Here is a 19,395-nt window from a genome sequence, read left to right on the forward strand (position 1 = left end):
TCTGGGCTCTCACCTGGTACAGGTGAATCTTGCCTGCTGTGTGCTTCCTCTGAACAGCTTTAGTTCTCAGGAGCTGGTAGCCTGCAAGTCTTGCATGTCTTCCTGTTATCAGCTGCTGGACTAGGAAGCCTGAAGCCTTATAGCCTCCCTGGGAATTGGAGTTATCCAGTATATTCGCCAACAAAAACACAGGCCAAGACCAGATTTTTCTAATAACCAGTACTTTGATACATATCCAAAATGATTTTAATTAAAAATGTATGCAAATCTCAAGTAGAATTATGTAAATGTCGGCAGAAAATCTCCCTCACCACAGTACATTCCTACTCGTAAAATTCCCCAAAAGTGAGGTGTTCATCGAGATAACGGCACTTTTGGAAAAATAGATCCTTTATTTTATTTCTAAATTACAGAAGTTAGAAAAGTCAAAGTTGTCTCGATTCAAGAGTCCCTGGAGGCAGAATGTTTTTGTCTGGGGGTTTGGTATGGGTGGGGGGGACCTGCTGGGAGAGGAGCGCGATGGGCGAGTCCTGGCTCGGGTGAAAGCGGGGATCAGGCCAGGGGGCGTGGAGCCGGGTGCAGAAAGAGGGGCCCTGTGTTGTTTCAGTGGGTATGGCACACAGGGGCACGGCCTCTGCTTGTGGGAATCTAATGAAGGTGAGCCAGCTTCTGACATGTTCAGAGCTGCTCGTGGTTATAAAGTTGCAAAAGTGCTTTGCAGAAGCCTACAACAGGCTTCCACTTAAATATGTTTTAAGAAACACAGGTGGTGTTTACTATAAATGTTTTTTCCCCCCAAACTCTGCCACCACAAGCAGCCTTCTTAACTCAAAGCAGCTACAAAAGCAGGAACTTGTTTACAGAGGTCACCCGATCTGCTTGCAGACCAATAAGGATCCCTCTTTCAAATCCCGATTTAAATTCAGTGCTACAATTAATGCTCACTAATTGAGATAAAAGGCAGCACACCAGAGCTTTAAATCCCAGGAGCCTGTAACGTCACACGACTCGGGGGCAGCCTCCGAAGGTGAACTTCAAGATCTCAGAATTTTCTCCGGAGCCAGGACACACGCCCACAGCGGAACTGGAGAAGTGTGAAGAGTCTAATGCCAGCGAGAGCCCCCCCCCCAGTATTCTTGCGTTTGCACAGAGGAATATCCAGGTTACAGGTATAAGCTTAATTGAATGCAGAAAAGGAGAAAGATAGAAGCCAGCAAGAAGAAACCACTGGATACACTACACATCACGACATGGGTCAGGGTGACTTCAGGGCTAGCCAGTGCTGTCTAAGGCAAAAGTACAAACACACATCTGATCCAGTGACAGTGAATGCACAGCGGATGTCCAGTTTCCCGTGCTGGGGGAGGGGGAAGAAGGCTTGGAGTTCTGCCCCCAGCCGCGTGTGGGGGCAGACAGGCAGTCCGGTCCGTGCGCTTGGATCACAAGAGACCACAGGGAAAGGGGTGTGAAGGTGATGCTTTTTTAATGCTTTCCAAAGAGATACACAGGCAGAAGAGCAACATCAGACTAACAGTGAAGCACAAGCTTGCCAGCCCTCAGCGTAAGGATCGCAGTCCAGTTTCCCATCTCGCCCCCGGCACGCACAGCCCACGTTCGCAGGAGCTGTGCCGGTCATCGGGATACTCACGCCCAGCCACTCCGGGCCTCCATCTCAGTTTCCACAGAAAACCACCCTGCTGATTCCCCCGGTCCCTTTCAATTCAAAGCTTTTTTTGCTCCCACCCCATAAGGATATTGGCGTCTATAAAAAAATAAATCAGTACGAGAGAACTTCAAAAATAAATTTATATATAAAAACTTTTTTAAGTTTTTTTTTTCGGTTTTATCGTTATACTAGATCTAGGATTCCTACCATTCTGGAGCTGCTGGGGCTCTGCGGCCTCCTGCTGGTGACTGGCCCCGCCGCACGCAGGCCAGCAGTCACTCGGCAGCTGTCGAAGCGCCCGGCCCCAGAGCCGGAGTGGGACGACACTAGGCTGCACAGAACGTGTCAAGAGGGGGGTAGGGGGTGCATTGCCCTCTTCTTCCTGTTGGGGTTCTCCTCCTACAGCTGCAGCTGGATGAAGAGGCCTGCTTTAGCACGCAAGGACAGAGCTCATCTAGCCACACACACACACACACACCACGGTAAGCTACGCTGCACTACGGTAGGACTAGGACACTTTGCCGGAGAGAGACGCGGAGAGGCAGCGGGCAGGAGGGGCAGCAGCAGGCGGGGGAGGCTGCCACGTGACCCCCAGCCTAGCAGCCGCTGTTGCGCCGCATGAACGCGTGGCCCCCCACGGGGTGCTGCATCTCGATGAAGGTCAGGGGCCCCACGGTGATCTCGGACGGGCCCTGCGCCTTGAAGCCCGATTTCTCGTAGAAGGGCACCAGGAAGTCCTCGCACATGAGCACGGCGCGGCGCACGTAGGGCAGGCAGCGCAGGTACTGCAGGTAGCGCCACAGCAGGATGGAGCCCTTGCCCTGCTGCCGGAAGGTGCGGTGCACCGCCAGCACGTGGATGTGCACCGTGGTGCCCTGCGGCTTGTGCAAGGTCAGCGCGTCCTGCGGGGGGGGAGAGGGGGGGGGACACCGTGAGACACACCGCCTCCTCCGCCTCCTCCTCCTCTTCTCGCCCGCCTCTTCCGAGGGAGGAAGACGAAAGGAGAGGGCGCTTGTCCAGAACCGGCTGCCAGTCTGCGGGAACGTGGCACAGCCGGCTCAAGGCCGGCAGGAGTCACACGGACGCCACAGTACAGGGAGCTGGCAGCTGCCCTGCTCCTCCCTGACTGAGCTGTGGGAACAGAGGGACCCTCTGACGCCAGGGCTCCCCACTCCTGTCCCGGAGACAGGTTCTCAGCTACGCCACCTGAGTCTGTCCTTGACTTAAGAACGGGCCTAAGAGCTGCCCTACCCTTCCTGCGAGTCTCTGTGGTTTGAACCTCGGCAGTGGGTTTCGTGCTCCGGTGGTGAAGGTCCAGAAGACTCCCGATTCAAGCCCCAGCTCTGCGGATGTCACTCTGGGCGCCCTCCCGAACCTCCCCGAGCTCCGTGCTGAAGACGAGATGCCAAATTCGGGCCCATGCTGCAGCGTACTGCTGCCTAACTCCCTCCCTAGTGTCGGCCGTTTGCTGTGGCTCAACAAACGACTGCGAGAGGACTGGACCCGACATGGCACCGACAGACCCAGTCCTGTCTGACCAAACGCGCCCCCCCTTACCATGGTGAGCTTGTCCTGGTCCCACAGCGAGCCGATGATGAACGCCACGAGCCGGCCTTCCTCGAACCAGCCCAGCGACAGCTCGGGACACAGGCTCAGGAAGTGACGCACCTCATCCAGGTACAGGGGGCACTCTCCCGACACCGAGATGAAAGCTTTCAGAGAATTAAAAAAAAAAATGCTGTTTTTTTTTAAGACTCCGACGGGGGGGTTGCTCCACACAAACCCCTACCAGGGAGGAGACCCTTAACACGGCCGAAGTCCAGAAAGTAAGAAGTTCATCTCCCCCCTTTGATGAGCTTCAGACTGCACTGTGACCTCACCTGCCTCCCCCCCCCATCAGTGAAAGTCAGAAACCAGCCAAAAATTTCCTCCACTCAGTAACGCCTTCATAGCCCGGCAGAGGAAGGAAACCAAATGTTTTCCCAAGTCTGCCAAGATCCTGGCTTTCGGTGTGACCTTAAGTTTTAGAGACAGGCGCATGAGCAACTTTTAAGGTTCAACGTTTTATTTTAGTGAACAAAAGTAGAGCAACGGGCGAGTCACGCAGCTACGCGTTCAGCACCGCCCGTTGTAAGGGCTAGCCTTCATACAAAGATGAAGGAGGAACTACAGTACACCCGTGGAAATGCCCCGCAGATTCACCTCCTCAGCTGACGGGTCTCGGCCTCTTACCTTCCCTCTCGATCTCGAACACGCTGATCGCGTCCTCGGGGCTGAGGCACCGAAACTCGCTGGCCGGCAGGGTGTGCCTGCGCTGCCGGCCGGGCGACATCGGGCACCGCAGGTGAACGGGCTTCAGGAAGGGCAGAGCGCTCACTACAGACATATCGCACCGGCTGGCCTCTCGGGGAGAAGGTGTTCTCTGTGACTTCCGCCGCTCTTCGTCTTTTCTGCTGCACCGCCGGAGCCGAGTCACCTGAGGAGAGAGAATGGCTTGCTGTACGAGGGCAGCCCCGTATTTATACCGCTATGTGTCCGGCGATTTAAATTCCATTAAGCACCCCGGTCATTACTTAGGCTGGATGACAGCTCTGTACATTATCTTTACAAACGAGCGACACGGCGCGCATTTACATTTCAATTACTCGTGTTTGACGACTGCTTGAACAAAGGGATTGAGATGGGTTTTTTTAACTAAAATGTGAGGTCAGCTGGTGCGGTCACAAAATTGAATCCGACGCTGCTGCTGTCTGAGTGTTTCTAATTGATGGTTGTACCGTGTGAAGCGTCCAAACGACTGAATTGTTTGCGATGTACGAACTAGGGTCCCTTGTGACAGGTTGGTGATGTAGTTGGGACTATTGAACAACATCACTTTTGTTATTTAATAATAGTAGGTCTTAAGTGTATGGACATAAAACTTAACACATGTTGTACTGTACCTTATTCGATTCTTATTGTGTCTTTTAAAGAATATTTTACTGTTGACAGGTCATTCTGTTTTAAATACTCTAACTTTTGTGTTTTTTTCATCGGAAAACTGAACGAAGTGAAATACTTGCCAATACAGGAGAGAATATTGTTAATATCAACGTCAGTGCTATTATTAACGGTTAATATGACCGCGAGTACGAATCTTTAACACACTCGGTATAATTAAAAATAGAGGCTATAATTCCACAGTGAAAAGTATAAAAAGATGAAAAGAAAGGGGGGCACATGCGTCTGCAGAGGCTCTGCAGGTGTGAAGGGAGCTGGAATCATAATATCGATCATCCTCACACTTGCTTTTTTTTACAAGTACACTTAGCTTTTCTGGACGCTCCGCTCAAAGCATTTTACAAGTAATGGGGATCCCCTCCACCACCACCAATGTGCAGCCCCACCTGGATGATGCGACAGCAGCCATAGTGCACCAGTACACTTCCCACACACCAGCTCTCAGTGGAGAGGAGAGCAGAGTGACGAAGTTTTACATCTCATCCAAAGGACGGCACCATTTCTTAAAGTATGTCCCCATCTCTATATTGTGGCATTAGGACCCACACAGACCGGAGGGTGAGAGCACCCCCTACTGGTCCACTTACACCTCTTCCAGCAGCAACCTTATTTTTTCTCAGGAGTCTCCCATGCAGGTACTGGCCAGGCTCACACCTGCTGAGCTCCAGTGGGCTGCCAGTGGGCTGCCAGTGGGGAGCTGCAGGGCGATGTATCTGCTGGTTATAGGAGGCATGAATAAGGGGGAAAGGTGGTGGTTAGGAGTTTAGGGATAATTTTGGCTTCCAGTTTGGAGTCTGAGTCCTGGAATCCCTGTGATGGACACAGACAGTGAGGTCAGTGGGACTGGGGTCCTCGGGGAGAACATGGGGAACTCCCAGCTGGGGCAGATATGGGCCATCACGGCTCTGAACTGTCCCGTCGCAGAGCAGGGAGAGCCGAAGATCCCTGCGTGGGGCAGCTGACAACAGCAAGAGCCGAAGATCCCCGAGTGGGGCAGTTAACAACAGCAAGAGCCGAAGATCCCCGAGTGGGGCAGTTAACAACAGCAAGAGCCGAAGATCCCTGAGTGGGGCAGTTAACAACAGCAAGAGCCAAAGATCCCTGAGTGGGGCAGGTAAGAACAGCAAGAGCCGAAGATCCCCGAGTGGGGCAGTTAACAACAGCAAGAGCCGAAGATCCCCGAGTGGGGCAGTTAACAACAGCAAGAGCCAAAGATCCCTGAGTGGGGCAGGTAAGAACAGCAAGAGCCGAAGATCCCCGAGTGGGGCAGTTAACAACAGCAAGAGCCGAAGATCCCCGAGTGGGGCAATTGACAACAGCAAGAGCCGAAGATCCCCGAGTGGGGCAGTTAACAACAGCAAGAGCCGAAGATCCCCGAGTGGGGCAGTTAACAACAGCAAGAGCCGAAGATCCCTGAGTGGGGCAGGTAAGAACAGCAAGAGCCGAAGATCCCTGAGTGGGGCAGTTAACAACAGCAAGAGCCAAAGATCCCCGAGTGGGGCAGTTAACAACAGCAAGAGCCGAAGATCCCCGAGTGGGGCAGTTAACAACAGCGAGAGCCGAAGATCCCCGAGTGGGGCAGGTAAGAACAGGGAGTGTCAGTGATGGCAGAGCACACCTGCTGTTGCACAGGGAAGGGTGAAGGGTCCTTCGGTGCCGAAGGACCTGCTCTGTGGCAGCCTAGGCATGCTGAGGCAGCTCCCTGCTCCCCCACATCCTGTGTCCCTCGGTGATCTAGTCGATTGTCTTAAATCTCTGATTTCTGCCTCCCACGCTACCCCTAAAATTCAGCTGGTCAGCTCTTCAGTCCCTTTCTCACACACACCCTCCCCACCCATTCTCACAATCTCTTACCTTCCCTCCCCCCCTCCCACCCACACTGGCTCTCTTCGCCTCCACTAGATCCTTCGCGCGTCGACAGATCCCCATTTGACCCGCACCAGGGTTTGCACAATAATCGATTAACTTTTTTTTTTTCCGGGAAAAAAAAAACCCCGAACTTCAGCAGATTTGTGAAATATTATGTAACAACAATGCGTCCATGCGCGCAGGCCACTCGAGTTATAAGAGTATTTAAAAGTTAAAAATAGTAAGCTACAGCGCACGGGTCACAACAGTTTTTTTTTTACTTGTTCGGCGCAAACTAGAGCAAAGCGCCCGCAAACTCTTTCAGTTTTCGGGGTGACTCACGCTTTAGACATCCCTGAGCGAGCGAATGATTCATGTGCAGCTTCCGTTAATGGGCGCACACTCCACCCCATTAATTCTGTATAATTAAAATCCATTAACAGCTGATATAAAGGAGACGGTGTTGCTGTTAGGATGCTGATTTTGTGTCAAACCTCAGACGTCATTTGAAAAACACGCAGAATTTGCTCCCAGTATTAGCTCTGCTTTAATAGGTGTTCACGAAACTCTTTTCATGAGGGATGATCTAATGATATGTTCAAAATCCTCCGAGTATAACCTTGTTTGGTTTTTTTTTTCTTTACAGATCTTCTGCTAGCAACTTCTGTGATCGAAATAGCGCTTTTCTGACACTCGCAGTGACAGTTTCTTTTCCGTTGGACGAAATCGTACACGGTACTTACCTCTGAGTGAAACTGTGTTTCTTTAAGGAAGGTGTTAACCGATGCGTCAGCTGTCGGCTCCTGCCTCCGTCTTGTTTGACGCTGTTATGCGCCGAGAGACTTATTCTCGCACAGGTATGGCGCTAGTTCGCGGTCACGTGGTGGTCATTAGCGCTCAGGTCAGTCCCGATGAGGAAGGCACGACCCTTTGTACCAGCCTGTCAAGCGCCCGTAAAACACACTGGGCTCTGATGCCAAGGGCTGTAACAACGGGGTACAAAAAAAGTCGTGTGACTTTTGTATGCGGTGCCCATCAGGCTTCGGCGTGTGCAGAAATCGGCTCTGCGCCAACTTACGTCTCCACATCCGCACGAAACTCCCGTGCTTGGTGAATTGCCCTGGCTCTTGTCGTTCTTCCCGGCATTTCAACCCTTCCTCGCCAGTAGGGAGTGAATGCAACTCCGTAGGCATGAAGCCTAAACATATCTGTCGGCGTGGGTACTGTCGTTTCGGCGCCCACCATCCTTAAAGACTCAAGATGGGTGATTAAGCAGTGTACAGCTGGACATACTTGCATCCGAACGAAACACAAAGAATCTTGAAAATGAAGGAATTTTTATTTCTTTGCTTTTATGGCGACAGTGTTTCGCATCCCCCCCGTTTTACGTGCAATGGACAGAAAGGCCCGAGTTAATTTATTCGACAACGCTGTTCGCACCCGTGTGACGGCGGATTCTACAGAGCTCACTGTGGCAAGGCGGGGAGAAATTGAGAAGAACAGGTTTCACTTCCACATGTGTCATCGTTATAAATCATTGCTGCCGTTGTACGCCGTTTTCAAACAACCCTGCCGCTCAATTTGCGGAGCACACAACGGGGTTCTGGCAAACTTGAGACGATTAGCTTCGCCTGCGAGGGGCTGGGCTTTTCTTGTGTGTAAAAAAAAAAAGACCTGTTCTTTTTCTCTGCAGGCTCGCTCGAGTACAATAAGCGCAGTAAGACGAGTCCCGATCTCACGGCTACCTGTAACCGAACTACACAGCACAACAGTGTAATGTCCGATACTTCATAGCATTTTGAAACAAGAGATTAAGGAAAAGGAATGAGACTCATAACGGGTAGTACAAAAAAATGATTACTGAGTTATTACATGATGATATTGCTTTTCTAGAGAGTGTCAGTGCAGAGCTGACGAATTACAGGTGTGTAGCCGACAGCGTGTCATTTCATTGTCTGCAAGAATAAGGGAAAAACGTGAAATTATATTCCATACAGGGGACTATTGTTTCTGGATATCGTTGTGTTAATTACTGTACTGACGGGGTTTTTAGTCATTTTAGTTGAGAGCCTCAGCAACAGCTCGATACGCGGTGTTGTTTCAGCACAACTGAAAGCAAAGCGTCTCTCGCAACACCTCGACTCGCCTTCAGAGCGGTGCGGAGGGGGTTATTTAAATGATAAATATAGAGCGAGCCTGACATCTTGCGGTAAAAGGGATATTTACACCTCACAGGAATGAGGTGCAACTTTCTGTTCGGTAGGGAGGGAGGGGGCTGTTTCTACACCCGTGGGCGCGCATTGAGCGAAAGGACTGTATTCTAGGGAGACTTTTGCGGGAAGCGGACACATGGTCAGGCACTCTGAAATGTATTTCTTCGATTGCAATCTTTATCTGAAACGAAGAAAAATAACCAGTGCGTTAACCGCCTTAATTCTCACTTTCACGGCAGCGTTTCTTATATAAAGCAAATTTTTAGCTTGAGCGCAACTCTTAAGAAGTGCAATATGCTGTGTGTTGTATTTCCGAAGGAGCATGATCCTGTTGAGCGGTAATAATAATAATAATAATAATAATAATAATAATAATAACACTGCTTTCAAAGGGACAGCTCAACTTTTCTGTAAAGCATTTACCTTTTCTGAAACTGCACATTCAGACTCGCGTTCCAGGAGGATCGAGGCCAACAAACACTAAGAGAGAAGCCAAACACAAAACAGAAAAGACAAAGAGGGGGACGAGAAATCACTCTATTCACTTTCAGCTCGGCGGGGGCCGGGCTTTCCCTCGCTGCCCGAAGATGCGTGTGCGCCTATACGGAGGGTAATACGGCCCTCAAGCGGCGACACCTCTGCTCTGACGGTGGGCTCTCCCACTGGCGGCGCACGCAGGGCTTGCGTGTCGACGTAAACACGTGTGGTCCCTGGTTACAGATTTCTCTTTCTCTTTTCTCATCCTCCACCCCCCCCCCGCCTCTCTCTCTCTCTCACATCACCCAGTCCCTGATCACAGCGATAGTGATGGCGGACCCCGCAGCGGCAGGGGTAGCGACGGCAGCTGCTGCTGCATCTCCATCTCCCACCCCGGCCCTCTCTCCCGCAGTCAGCCCGGGCTCCGACCCGCCCTCCCAGGCTCTCTCGCCCTCGGCAGGCGGGTCTCAGCGGCTGCTCTTCTCCCACGACCTGGTCTCCGGCCGGTACCGAGGCTCGGTCCGGTTCGGCCTGGTCAGGCTGATCCACGGCGAGGAGGACTTCGACTCCGACTCGGATATTGGAGACGGGGGAGGAGGCGGCGGCGGCGGCGGCGGGGACGGTGGCGGGGGTGTAGCCGGCAGCTCAGACACGGAGAGCGGGGCGGCGGACACCCGGGCCCGGCCTCTGGGAAGGGGCTATGTCCGGGTGCAGTGGTACCCCGAAGGAGGCAAGCAAGACATCCGAGAAACCAAGGTAATCCTCAGCAGTGACAGCAGTGAGCCACAGTGGGCTTGTTTCATATTAGAGGTTATTGTCCGTGTCATGTCGCCTTCTTAGCTAGCGAACCATTGACCAAGAGCGAGTCACAAGTGCATTAACTAGTTTGAGCAAAGGGGAGGTTGGGTGTGCACGGCACGAACTGGGCTAGTTTTATTTATTCTTCATGAATGGAGAGGTGAAGGGTGGCTACCTGCGGCTGTAGCTATGCAGCTCTGACACACACACACACGCAGGAGCTCCTGCGGGCGAGGCGAGGCGACACCTTTCCGCCTTGCGGAGATTTTGAATGAAAAATGAAGGAGCCGGACCCGCTGCGCCCGGGCTCGGAAATGCCCACCTGTAACGCAGCCCGCCCAGATGTACCGGCGGCTTGAGGCTCGTTTCGGGACGCGTTGGAAGATCGCAGAGCGTGGTGCAGTCTACCCAGGAAGGATGCGTCCAGTTTACAGTCGCATATGAGAGGCGCAAGAAGGACTGAACGCTTTCAGACCTCAGGCACTGCGGGGTTTCGCTATCGCAGTGTGTACTTGGCCTGCGGATCACGGGCCTGGAAAAATAAGGCTTTTTATTAAAACGCACTAACACCGCTCTGCCCGATATATATATACACACACACACGCTGTGTACGGAGCCGTACAAAAGGATCCGAGAAAAGGATCTCATCTGCACCCCTTCCAGCAGAACAATAGTAAGTAAGGAGGCGGCGAGTTCAGGGATGTCTTTGATAGCGCTGAATGCAGTGTTGACAAGCTATTGCTCTGCTGCAGGGGAGAGGCAGGCCAGGCAGCACCAACTTAAAGGGTTTTCAGAAAACAACAACCACCAGCACACCAAGGAATGAAACTGGGCCCAGCTTTGTATTATTCCTGGGGGGGGGCTTTGTTTCCTACAGTGAATCTCTCCTGACTCCAGTCCCTGGCGCCACTCCTGCTTTGAGAAGGGAGGCTGTATTCAGTGGGAGGCCGGGCTTTTGGACTCGGTTCCCAGAGGGCCTGGTGTCATCTGTTTTCTCCTTCCAGCCCAAGAGCAGTCAATTCAACTTTTAACCTAATTATTTTCTTATTTGGACGTACCTGGGTGTTTGCTTAGGGTCTCGTAGAGGCGATGATCCTAAACGCGCACTTCACTGGAGGCACAGGTAACTGCACGCCCCAGTGTTCAGCTGGAACCAAACCCAGACGACTCCAGGCCACGCAGGCACTGGGCTGGAGCCCCCTGGTGTGAGGGGGGTCTTGGTTGGTGTTGTTGCAGGCCTGTCTTTGGCTTATTGGGAGAGGCCTAGACTATGTGCCTTATCTCTGCCCCGAAGCTGGAGTGAGCGTTAGCAAGCGTTGGCCTGCTGGACGTTCATGGTACATGTTAGGATGGACTCCCATGTGTACACGATTCCTTATACCTTTGTTCACTTAGCATCTGAACGGCTCTGTGGGGATGAGCGCATCGCTCCCTTTTCGGTTGAGAGTAGCTGGGGATGTTAATTGCGCTGTTTGCTGGGCTCTTTCTTGCCTGGGCCGGACTGGAAAGCCTGTACAAGTCATCATTGAACAAAACAAAAGCAGCACAAGCAGTGCAGTGTTTGGCTTGCTGCTGAAGTGATAGATGCCTTATTGTCCACTGCTGTGGAAGTTTGTCTTTGGCTTCTCCCACAGAAGCGCAAAACACACAAGCAAAACATAAGAGTCTCATAAAATCACATGGAATCACAGCAGCAGTATGATGCATAAATACTCTGATAAATAAATGGGTAGAGGGAGGAGAGCCTTTCCATAATTTTATTGCAGAGGAGACATAGGACTTCTTATAAATGGTTTCTGTTTGTTCCTTGCCGTTCTGAGAGCTGTATTATGATACCGGATAGACGCTGCAAAACTGCATTAGTGCTTCTCCCCCCCAAGGCCCCGTTGCAGTTGTCGGCCTCTAATGTTACGCCTCGCTGCGCCGCGCTGCGCTGCTGAAATGACTTCAGATTTCAGAGCGCTCGTGCTGTGGTAGAGGCCAGCGGGCCAAGCGAGCAAGCGTCCCCGTGTCTCGAGTTCAGAAACCAGGGCCCCTCTGCAGTCCGCCCCACGCTGCTGAACGTGACTCAGAAGTGGACAGACACATGCGGGCTGTTCCCTCTTAGTGTTGAGGGAGTCCTTTCTCAGCGGGTGCGCTGGTAGAAATGTGGTTTTTAAAACTTTTGAGTTGGCAGTACGACTGATACGACTAATGTGTTGTTGTTTTTTTCTCCAAAGACTTTGAGATTTTTCCCAGCACACACCCCGTGTGGGGAAATCGGAGGTGAACGGTTTCTGGCCGCTGAAGGGCGCTTGTGGAGACCAAGGCCTGCCAAGACACAGTGTGGGACCCCTCTGGAAACACACATCTGGGGACTAGGATTTGAGAGCTGACGGCCACCTCTCTTGACAGATCTTTAAAGCCCCCACCCCCCACCCAGGTGTCTCCAGTCTCGTGAAGAATTCATTAGATTCGTTCAGTGTCTCCAGGCGTGGCTTTAGTGTGCCTGTGTCTTGATAGCTGTGTCGTCAGTTTTCCCAGTCACGTGAACTCTCCTGGAGAGATTCCCCAGGGTGGCAGGCAGACGGAGTTTATTACAGTCCCCCTCACACTTGGGCTGTCGTTTGTGATTCTGCGCAGGTGCATTTTCGTGTAGGATACTTGAGAGCTTCAAGTTTGTCCTCACCATCCTGTCTTCCTGACTGGCGTTATCAGAGAGCCGCGCCTGAAAGGAAACACTCGTCTCCTTGTCTGAACTCGTACTTACTGGGAGTTTGGTCAGTAAACTGGGCACCACTTTAAACACCAGTTAATAACGCAAGGCTCTTACAGTGAGTCATATTTTCTAATTGCACTGTTTTATTTCCACAATTTTTCCCTTTTAATTTTTTTTAAACCTGACAGATTCCTTGATCTTTTTGAGCTGATCCGAGAAACATCCCTTTCTGGGATGCTTCCTTGGAAAATGTGTGGCTGACACTATCTCCTGACCGTGCGACTGCAACTCCAGCAGTGAGACAGGAAAGTGTGGAAATAGTTCTGCTTAAACTGACAAGTCCCACATTCTCCGTGTAGCTGAGCGCTGTCACATTTTTCCTTTACATGTTAATATGTGATCGGTGTGTACGTACAAATCTGTCAGCTGCGTTCTTACCCAATGTGCTCCATGGATTGAATACGTTCATATTATTGCATCTTTCTGATGTTTTTTATGTGCTGGTTTAAAAAGGTTGTGTGGCGATGTGAAAAAAGATGGCCTAATTGAAAGATGGATTTCAGGGCAAAGCTTTTTTTTTTGTCTGTTTTTGAAGAACATGCCACCGATCGCCCTGACGCTTATTCTAGTTCTGCATGGCTGTCTTTTGGAATGTGGCGACAGGACTGTCACATGGCTCACACTCACTTTGTAAGACTCAGATCTGTGTGTGGGACTTGAAAAGGAGAGCTGGCCCCTGTCTCCCTGTGGAAGCTGTCATGCAGTGAGTAAGCACTTTGCTGGGGTTGTGCACCGGTGTTTGAGCAACTAATGCTTAACCACGCCTCCATCTTTCGGATCTTTTAAGTATGGGCGTTCATCCTTCTCCATTTTTGTCTCGGACCGAACGCCTGTGGTTTCCTTCTTCTCTTTCCGGATCCTTGTGCAGAATCCGAAGCCCCCTCATCCCCAGGTGATGCGTCTGTGTCACGGAAATACTTCTTAAAAAGAAAGCATATGGAAAACGCAATGCTAGACGTGCAGTGAAGTAGCTCGCTAAATAACGTGAATGTTGCATTCATGCAGCATGAGCGCAGCCCTCTTCCTCCTGCTGTAAAGCTGGACATGTAGAATGAGCATTATGAAATGTACAGCTTGCCTCCAGGCTGTTGTTGGAGCAGAATATTCCTAAAATAGTGCTACACAGAAACAGAATTTCTGCAGAAACGGGCTTTCTCTCCGAGTGGTGAGCGTTACCCTGTATGAGCTCAGTTCTTGCAAGGTGGGGCCTCTTGTTTTGTCTGATAGAGCTGTAAGCAAGGTGCCGCGAGGCTCCAAGGTATTGACTGCCTGCTGGAGTCTTGGAGGGGGGAGGTGCTGATCGCAGAGCACAGAAAGCGCCAGTTCGATCTCTTTCGTTAAGCTCGCGTCTCCTGCACAGCACAGGCCAGGGAGGCAGAGCTGCCGGGAACTGGGAGGCTCATCTAGTCCCTGTCCTCTGGGGTGGTCGTTAATTACAAGGAGCAGCAGAGAGCAGGGCTGGCTGGTCACTTTGCTGCTGAGTGAGACGGGCCAGATGGCTAATATGCTATTGAACGCTTTTCATTCCTGGTAATTAATGGTCCCTGTGACATCTTCTCACGCCTTCCCACCTTGTCCTTCTCGTCCTGGAGCTCCATGCGCGGCGATTATGCTAGCAGTGCTCCTCGAAGTCGGCGCTCTGCAGGTGATCTTGCCAGCAGGCGGGGGAGGCGGTCCTGTTTGGAATCGCGTGGCGCCGAGATGCGTTGGACAGAATTAGATTCCTCAGGGTGGCCCCCGCGAGATGAGTCAGGTCGGACGCATTAGCTGCCTCGCTTAGCGTTCTCAGTCTGCCCAGAATTAAAGGTGCTTTTTAAATTGTCCCCGGTAATTTGACACAGGGAGGGCAGTGTCAAGTTAAGATTGATGTAGCCCGATGTGGAAAAAGTTCTTGGAGGAAAAATGGCTTCCAGCTCGTTGAGAGTGTTTTCTCTTCCAATGCCTTCCCAAAGAAATAGGTTTTACCTGGGTTTGGGGTTAAGACTGCATCTGTTAGCCATGCAGCATCCTTAAAAAGCTGAGCAGCCTTTGTAGTGTCTCGCACATCCGGTCACTGGTAACATATTCATCTATGAATCTTCTCAGGCTGTTCCTTTAAAGCAGGGAGCCTCCACTCCTGGAGGGCTGGTGCATCTGCAGGTTTTCTCCAACTCTTGAAAGCAGGAGTAGCTGAAGAGCTGGGGGGACTTGTTAAATTGGCCGTGTTGAGCCCATACGGAGCTTGTTTAGGTCAAGATCAGATGAGCTGGCAAAAAACTCCATGGACACAGTGACTCTACTGGGCCTGACTGGACACCCCTGCCTTAAAAGCAGCCGACAGCTACAGTCCCATTACTCTCTGCCTGAAGCAGAGCTTTCCTGATTTAAGTCCTGAATCGGCTTCTCAAGAATATCCACCATCTCTTCTGTTTTTGGTTCAAGATGCTGAACCCCCAAGTTGATATTTCATTAAACTTTCCTACCTCAAGATTCTGTTCCAGTGCTCTGGTTACACATGGTACACATGGGGTCTGAAACCCCAGGAGCGCCGAAATGCGTTCTGGTTTTCATTACAGCTGAGCTCTGACAGACTTAATTGGATCAATCAGCTGTTTAATTAGGTGTCGTTAAGCCTAGGTGACTGCTGCTCTGCAAGACCAGAGTTGCCGACCCCTGGAGATGTGTTTTACAGGTCATTGTTAAAGATGGAACACAGAGGAATGTGTTGTAAGGGTTCTTGTTGCCTTTACGTAGTTGGTTGCTATGCGCTGTAGTGACTGGAAGTATAGTGCTGTCTGGGTGAGGCTAAGTACAGATCGCAGTTTCTGGAATATATTATACAGGCGATGGATAAACACAAACCCTGTGAAATGTTGAACACTATTGTAGCTGGCTTTGTAATTTAAGTGCTGTCTGAATCTTTTCCAATGTCCTAATTACCTTTATTCTGTATTCTGATCAGAATGGGTTCCCATTTCTCTCATTTTTACCGAGAGTGTCTTTATTTCAGTGTTGTCTATAGGCACACACCTATCAGTAAATTACTTTCTTTGTAGTTCATAAATGAAAAGGAGCACTTTGACATTTTTAAGATGTCTAAATAGGGAAAGGAACTGATGGTGACCCAGAACAGGAGACTAACACTGTTAGATGTGTTGGAAGTGCTGCATGTGTTAGGATAAGAAAAGTGGTGATGACTAGGTGTGCTATTATTACTTTATCCACTTTATCCTATTGCAGGGGGCGCTCACCCTGTGGTCTGTGTGGGTCCTGATGCCCCAGTACAGTGACAGGGACACTATACTGTAAACAGCCGCCGTCCTTCGGATGAGACGTAAAACCGAGGTCCTGACTCTCTCTGGTCATTAAAAATCCCAGGGCGTTTCTCGAAAAGAGTAGGGGTGTAACCCTGGCGTCCTGGCCAAATTTCCCATTGGCCCTTACCCATCGTCTCTGAACTGGTTTCACCAGTCTACTGTCCTCCCCACTGAGAGCTGGTGTGTGGGGAGTGGACTGGCGCACTCTGGCTGCCGTCGCATCATCCAGGTGGGGCTGCACACTGGTGGTGGTGGGGGGGATCCCCGTTACCTGTAAAGCGCTTTGAGTGGAGTGTCCAGAAAAGTGCTATATAAGTGTAAGCAATTGTTATTATTATTATCATCATCAATTTCCTTAATAAACAGCCAGACTGCAGGCTTGAGATTTAGGCTTTCTGATATAGACCCCTGTCTGAAACAGGCTGTGGCTGTGCTGCAGTATTGTGTAGTGGGGGTACTGGCATGGTGCGGAAATTGCTCGGTGTGAAGCCAGCAGGTCTTGCTTCAGACTGCTCTTCACAGGGCTGTTTCGTGGTCGAGGCCGAGCAGATGGCATCCTTGAAAGTGCGCAGTGATGGGGCTGTGCCCGGCATGCGTTTCTCGTGAGCGAGCAGCGCTGAAGACGCTAGGGCTGGTGACGTGGCTGAGAGCCGTTTCCGCTCGACTTCCAGGGGAAATATCAGGTGTTTCTTAATGGGTTCCAGGGAGCAGGATAGGAGCTGCAGGATTTGTGTGTCTCCATCTCCTGGCTTTCAGCGGTGGAGCAGTTAAGAAGCCTTTCCAGTTCAGCTTGTTACAGCTGTTAACCATTTGTACAGCGACTCAGGTCTTCCCAGGTTTAGAACAGCTGTTCACCGTTGGGCCCCCTGAACTACAGATACTGCACAATGATGCTAAAAGTTACCTGGTGAAGTAAAACTTGCTTAACCTTTAGCCCAAGAAAAATTAAAACGGAGAATGACTTGAAATTCTTTATAATTCTGTAGCTTGTATTCCACCTAACCTAATCTGTCGATTTAAACAGCCACACGTCTTATGGACCCTATCGATGTAGGCCTGGAATAAACAAATAAAATCATTTTCAGCCCATCTGTCAATCTCTAGTTACAAACTACTTCCCCTCCTCCTCCTCTTCTTCAGATTGGCTCTGCTTTCTTTGCCCCAGAGGAAACAGTCCTTCATCAAGCAGCGAGTCTGCTGCTCGCAGGTGGTGAGTGGGCAGTAGTCTGAATTTCTCCTGAGCCTGGGACGATTTTATTTTTATCTTGGGTTGTGCTTTTTTGAAGGTTTGAGCAGTAAGCTGACACCTCAGTAACCAGTCTGAGAAACTGGGACTGCAGTTCCCCTTTCAATTCTGGGTGGGTGTCCGCTGTCTGTGGCAGGGCGGTTCATCATGGTCCTGGCGCTGCTGTGGGGGGGTTTCAGAACCTCTCGTTTACCTTGCGTGATTCTGGGCAGCGAGCACAATTCTGACGTCTGTTGTGCATGACAAGATGGTAGGTATGACCACAGGAAACGGGACAAAGGATTTGTTTTTATTTGCTGTATGTCATTTAGCCAGCCAGCCAGTCCGTATGCACTGGGAGGGTCTGAGCGCACTCCTCTGAGCTCCCAGCCCCTGGCTGACGGGGGGTCTCCAGTTGAGCTGGAGTGACAAGTCGGGGTGAGCTCCCGTCTCTCTGAAAAGGGGGAAGCCAGCAGCGGGACATCTCGTCTCCGCAAGAGCCGGGAGAGGTTTTCCTTCTCTCTCTTTCCGTGCGGACGCGGGCGAGCCGACTGGCTTTTGCAGGACTTACCTGAGCGCGGTTGACAAGCGAGCCAACGTCCAACTACTACAACGACAACAAAAAAAGGAAGAGAGAAACCTGCTTTGTTTGTCCCCATGTTCCCTGAAACGGGCCCTTTCTTATGGGCTCGTGTCCCCCGGCATGGCCACGCTGTTCCAGAAAAACCTGGGCTCAGGCCGATGAATGACTGGCTCGCTCGCGGCGGCATTGTCTGCTGCGGCTCGGCTGCCGTCATTGTTCAGGCTGTGTGCTCAGCAGAGCTGGGAGGGGTGGGGGGGGTGGTCTGGTGCAGAGGTGCAGAGAATGGGGGTGGCCAGGATCTGAATGGAGCTCAGCAATGCAGGCAGGTACTGCATTCAGTTGAAGGGGATCAGTGCCATTCAGTTCACTGAAGCCGATTCATGTGCGGTGTGCTACACGGGCTTAAAATCTGATCTGTTGATCAGTGCGATTCTTTTTTTACCCCAGTGTTCTTAGAGATGAGAAAAGGTGTTGCATTATTTATATTCATTCCATTATTGACATCTTTTTTTCTGATCACAGATGTATCAAGGTTTTTTTTGCCATTAGGCAGTATAAGAGGCATTCAGCAGTAACCCTGAAGAAGTGTAAGTCCTGGGAGATTCCAGTGAGCACGGGCTGGGGCACAGCTGTGACTGGAAGCTTGATTTCCCCCATCTCCGTTTCAATTAGAAGAATTGTTAATCGAGTGAATCGCTAGCATAAAGAAGTGTTTCTGCTTCTTCCTTACAGGCCCTGGACAAAACAAAAGGGTGAGACGGGGAGAGCTTTTTTTGGAAGGCAGAAAATGGAAATATGTTTGAAATGTTTAATATTGAAAATGCCACAAATAGCAGATGCTGATTTGGGGTATCTCATTAAAAGGGATAGCCTTAGAGTCTCCTTTTTTGCCACAGTTAGAAGGAGCAAAAACTTGTCGCGTGTTGCGTGGCCTGAGCTCACCGAGGGAAACTGAAAGCTCGGACCAGAGCATCCTTCAGAAAACTCGGTGTCTCATTTATTTTGCGTGGCCTTCCCCTGGTTCAGCTCGGGGTCTTTCAGCAGACTGGAAATAAGGACAGCGACAGGAGCAGGTTGTATGTAAAATATCGTAGCAGGGCAGTGTAGTGTATGCTTGCAGCATTATTGATTGAATTTTCCTCCCCGGCTCTGGGGAATAGCTTTGCAGTCCAGACAGAGCCTGCAAACGTGGCCTGATTGAAGAAAATGTGCACAGCGACATCTTAAGCTCAGGGAGAGACTGACAGAAAAGAAGAGCACCATTATAAGGGATATAACAAGTAAGATCCGTTCGCCCAATCTGTACAGAATATGTACGTACTTACAAAATTATAGAACAAAAACACATCCTTTGAATTGTACTTTTTTCATTTATTAAATGCACACTTCCCCATGTTGTGGAGGGTAGGAGGGTTGGGGCATTCTGCCAATACTCATTCAAAAACATGGGTGTTGATTCTTGGTTAAGAAGACACCGCTTATTGAAAACGCGTGACTCAGTCATTTGGTGGTTTCATAGCTCAGCTCAGCC

The 19,395-nt window shown here is 50.7% G+C and overlaps 2 protein-coding genes across 2 annotated transcripts in view; one reads left to right on the forward strand and one right to left on the reverse strand.

Moving 5' to 3' along the window:
• Window positions 1-1,466: 1,466 nt before the first annotated feature.
• On the reverse strand, window positions 1,467-7,497 carry aanat1 (aralkylamine N-acetyltransferase 1). The gene is made up of 5 exons (XM_088926917.1): window positions 7,258-7,497; window positions 3,899-4,142; window positions 3,224-3,378; window positions 1,874-2,568; window positions 1,467-1,762 (listed from the first exon to the last, which is right to left on the reverse strand). The coding sequence occupies exons 2-4, from the start codon at window positions 4,050-4,052 to the stop codon at window positions 2,263-2,265; spliced, it is 615 nt and encodes a 204-aa protein (XP_088783043.1). The 5' UTR covers window positions 4,053-4,142; window positions 7,258-7,497; the 3' UTR covers window positions 1,467-1,762; window positions 1,874-2,262.
• Window positions 7,498-9,508: 2,011 nt separating this feature from the next.
• ube2o (ubiquitin-conjugating enzyme E2O) overlaps window positions 9,509-19,395 on the forward strand; it is a 29,502-nt gene continuing 19,615 nt past the window's right edge. Inside the window, exon 1 of the mRNA XM_088926918.1 lies at window positions 9,509-9,960. Coding sequence (XP_088783044.1) covers window positions 9,535-9,960 — 426 coding nt within the window. The 5' untranslated portion in view covers window positions 9,509-9,534. The remainder of the gene's footprint in view (window positions 9,961-19,395) is intronic.

Source organism: Atractosteus spatula, chromosome 11 (assembly GCF_055471065.1).
Source record: "Atractosteus spatula isolate fAtrSpa1 chromosome 11, fAtrSpa1.hap1, whole genome shotgun sequence".
NCBI classification, from domain to species: Eukaryota; Metazoa; Chordata; class Actinopteri; order Semionotiformes; family Lepisosteidae; genus Atractosteus; species Atractosteus spatula.

What these genes read in the sequence shown, in the direction of transcription:
- aanat1 (XM_088926917.1), bottom strand. Translation starts at nt 4,052, where the DNA reads ATGTCTGTAGTGAGCGCTCTGCCCTTCCTGAAGCCCGTTCACCTGCGG. An exon ending in GTTCGAGATCGAGAGGGAAG is followed by an intron (nt 3,379 to 3,898) that starts GTAAGAGGCCGA and finishes ATTCTCTGAAAG; the next exon opens with CTTTCATCTCGGTGTCGGGA. An exon ending in ACCAGGACAAGCTCACCATG is followed by an intron (nt 2,569 to 3,223) that starts GTAAGGGGGGGC and finishes CCCCCCCCGCAG; the next exon opens with GACGCGCTGACCTTGCACAA.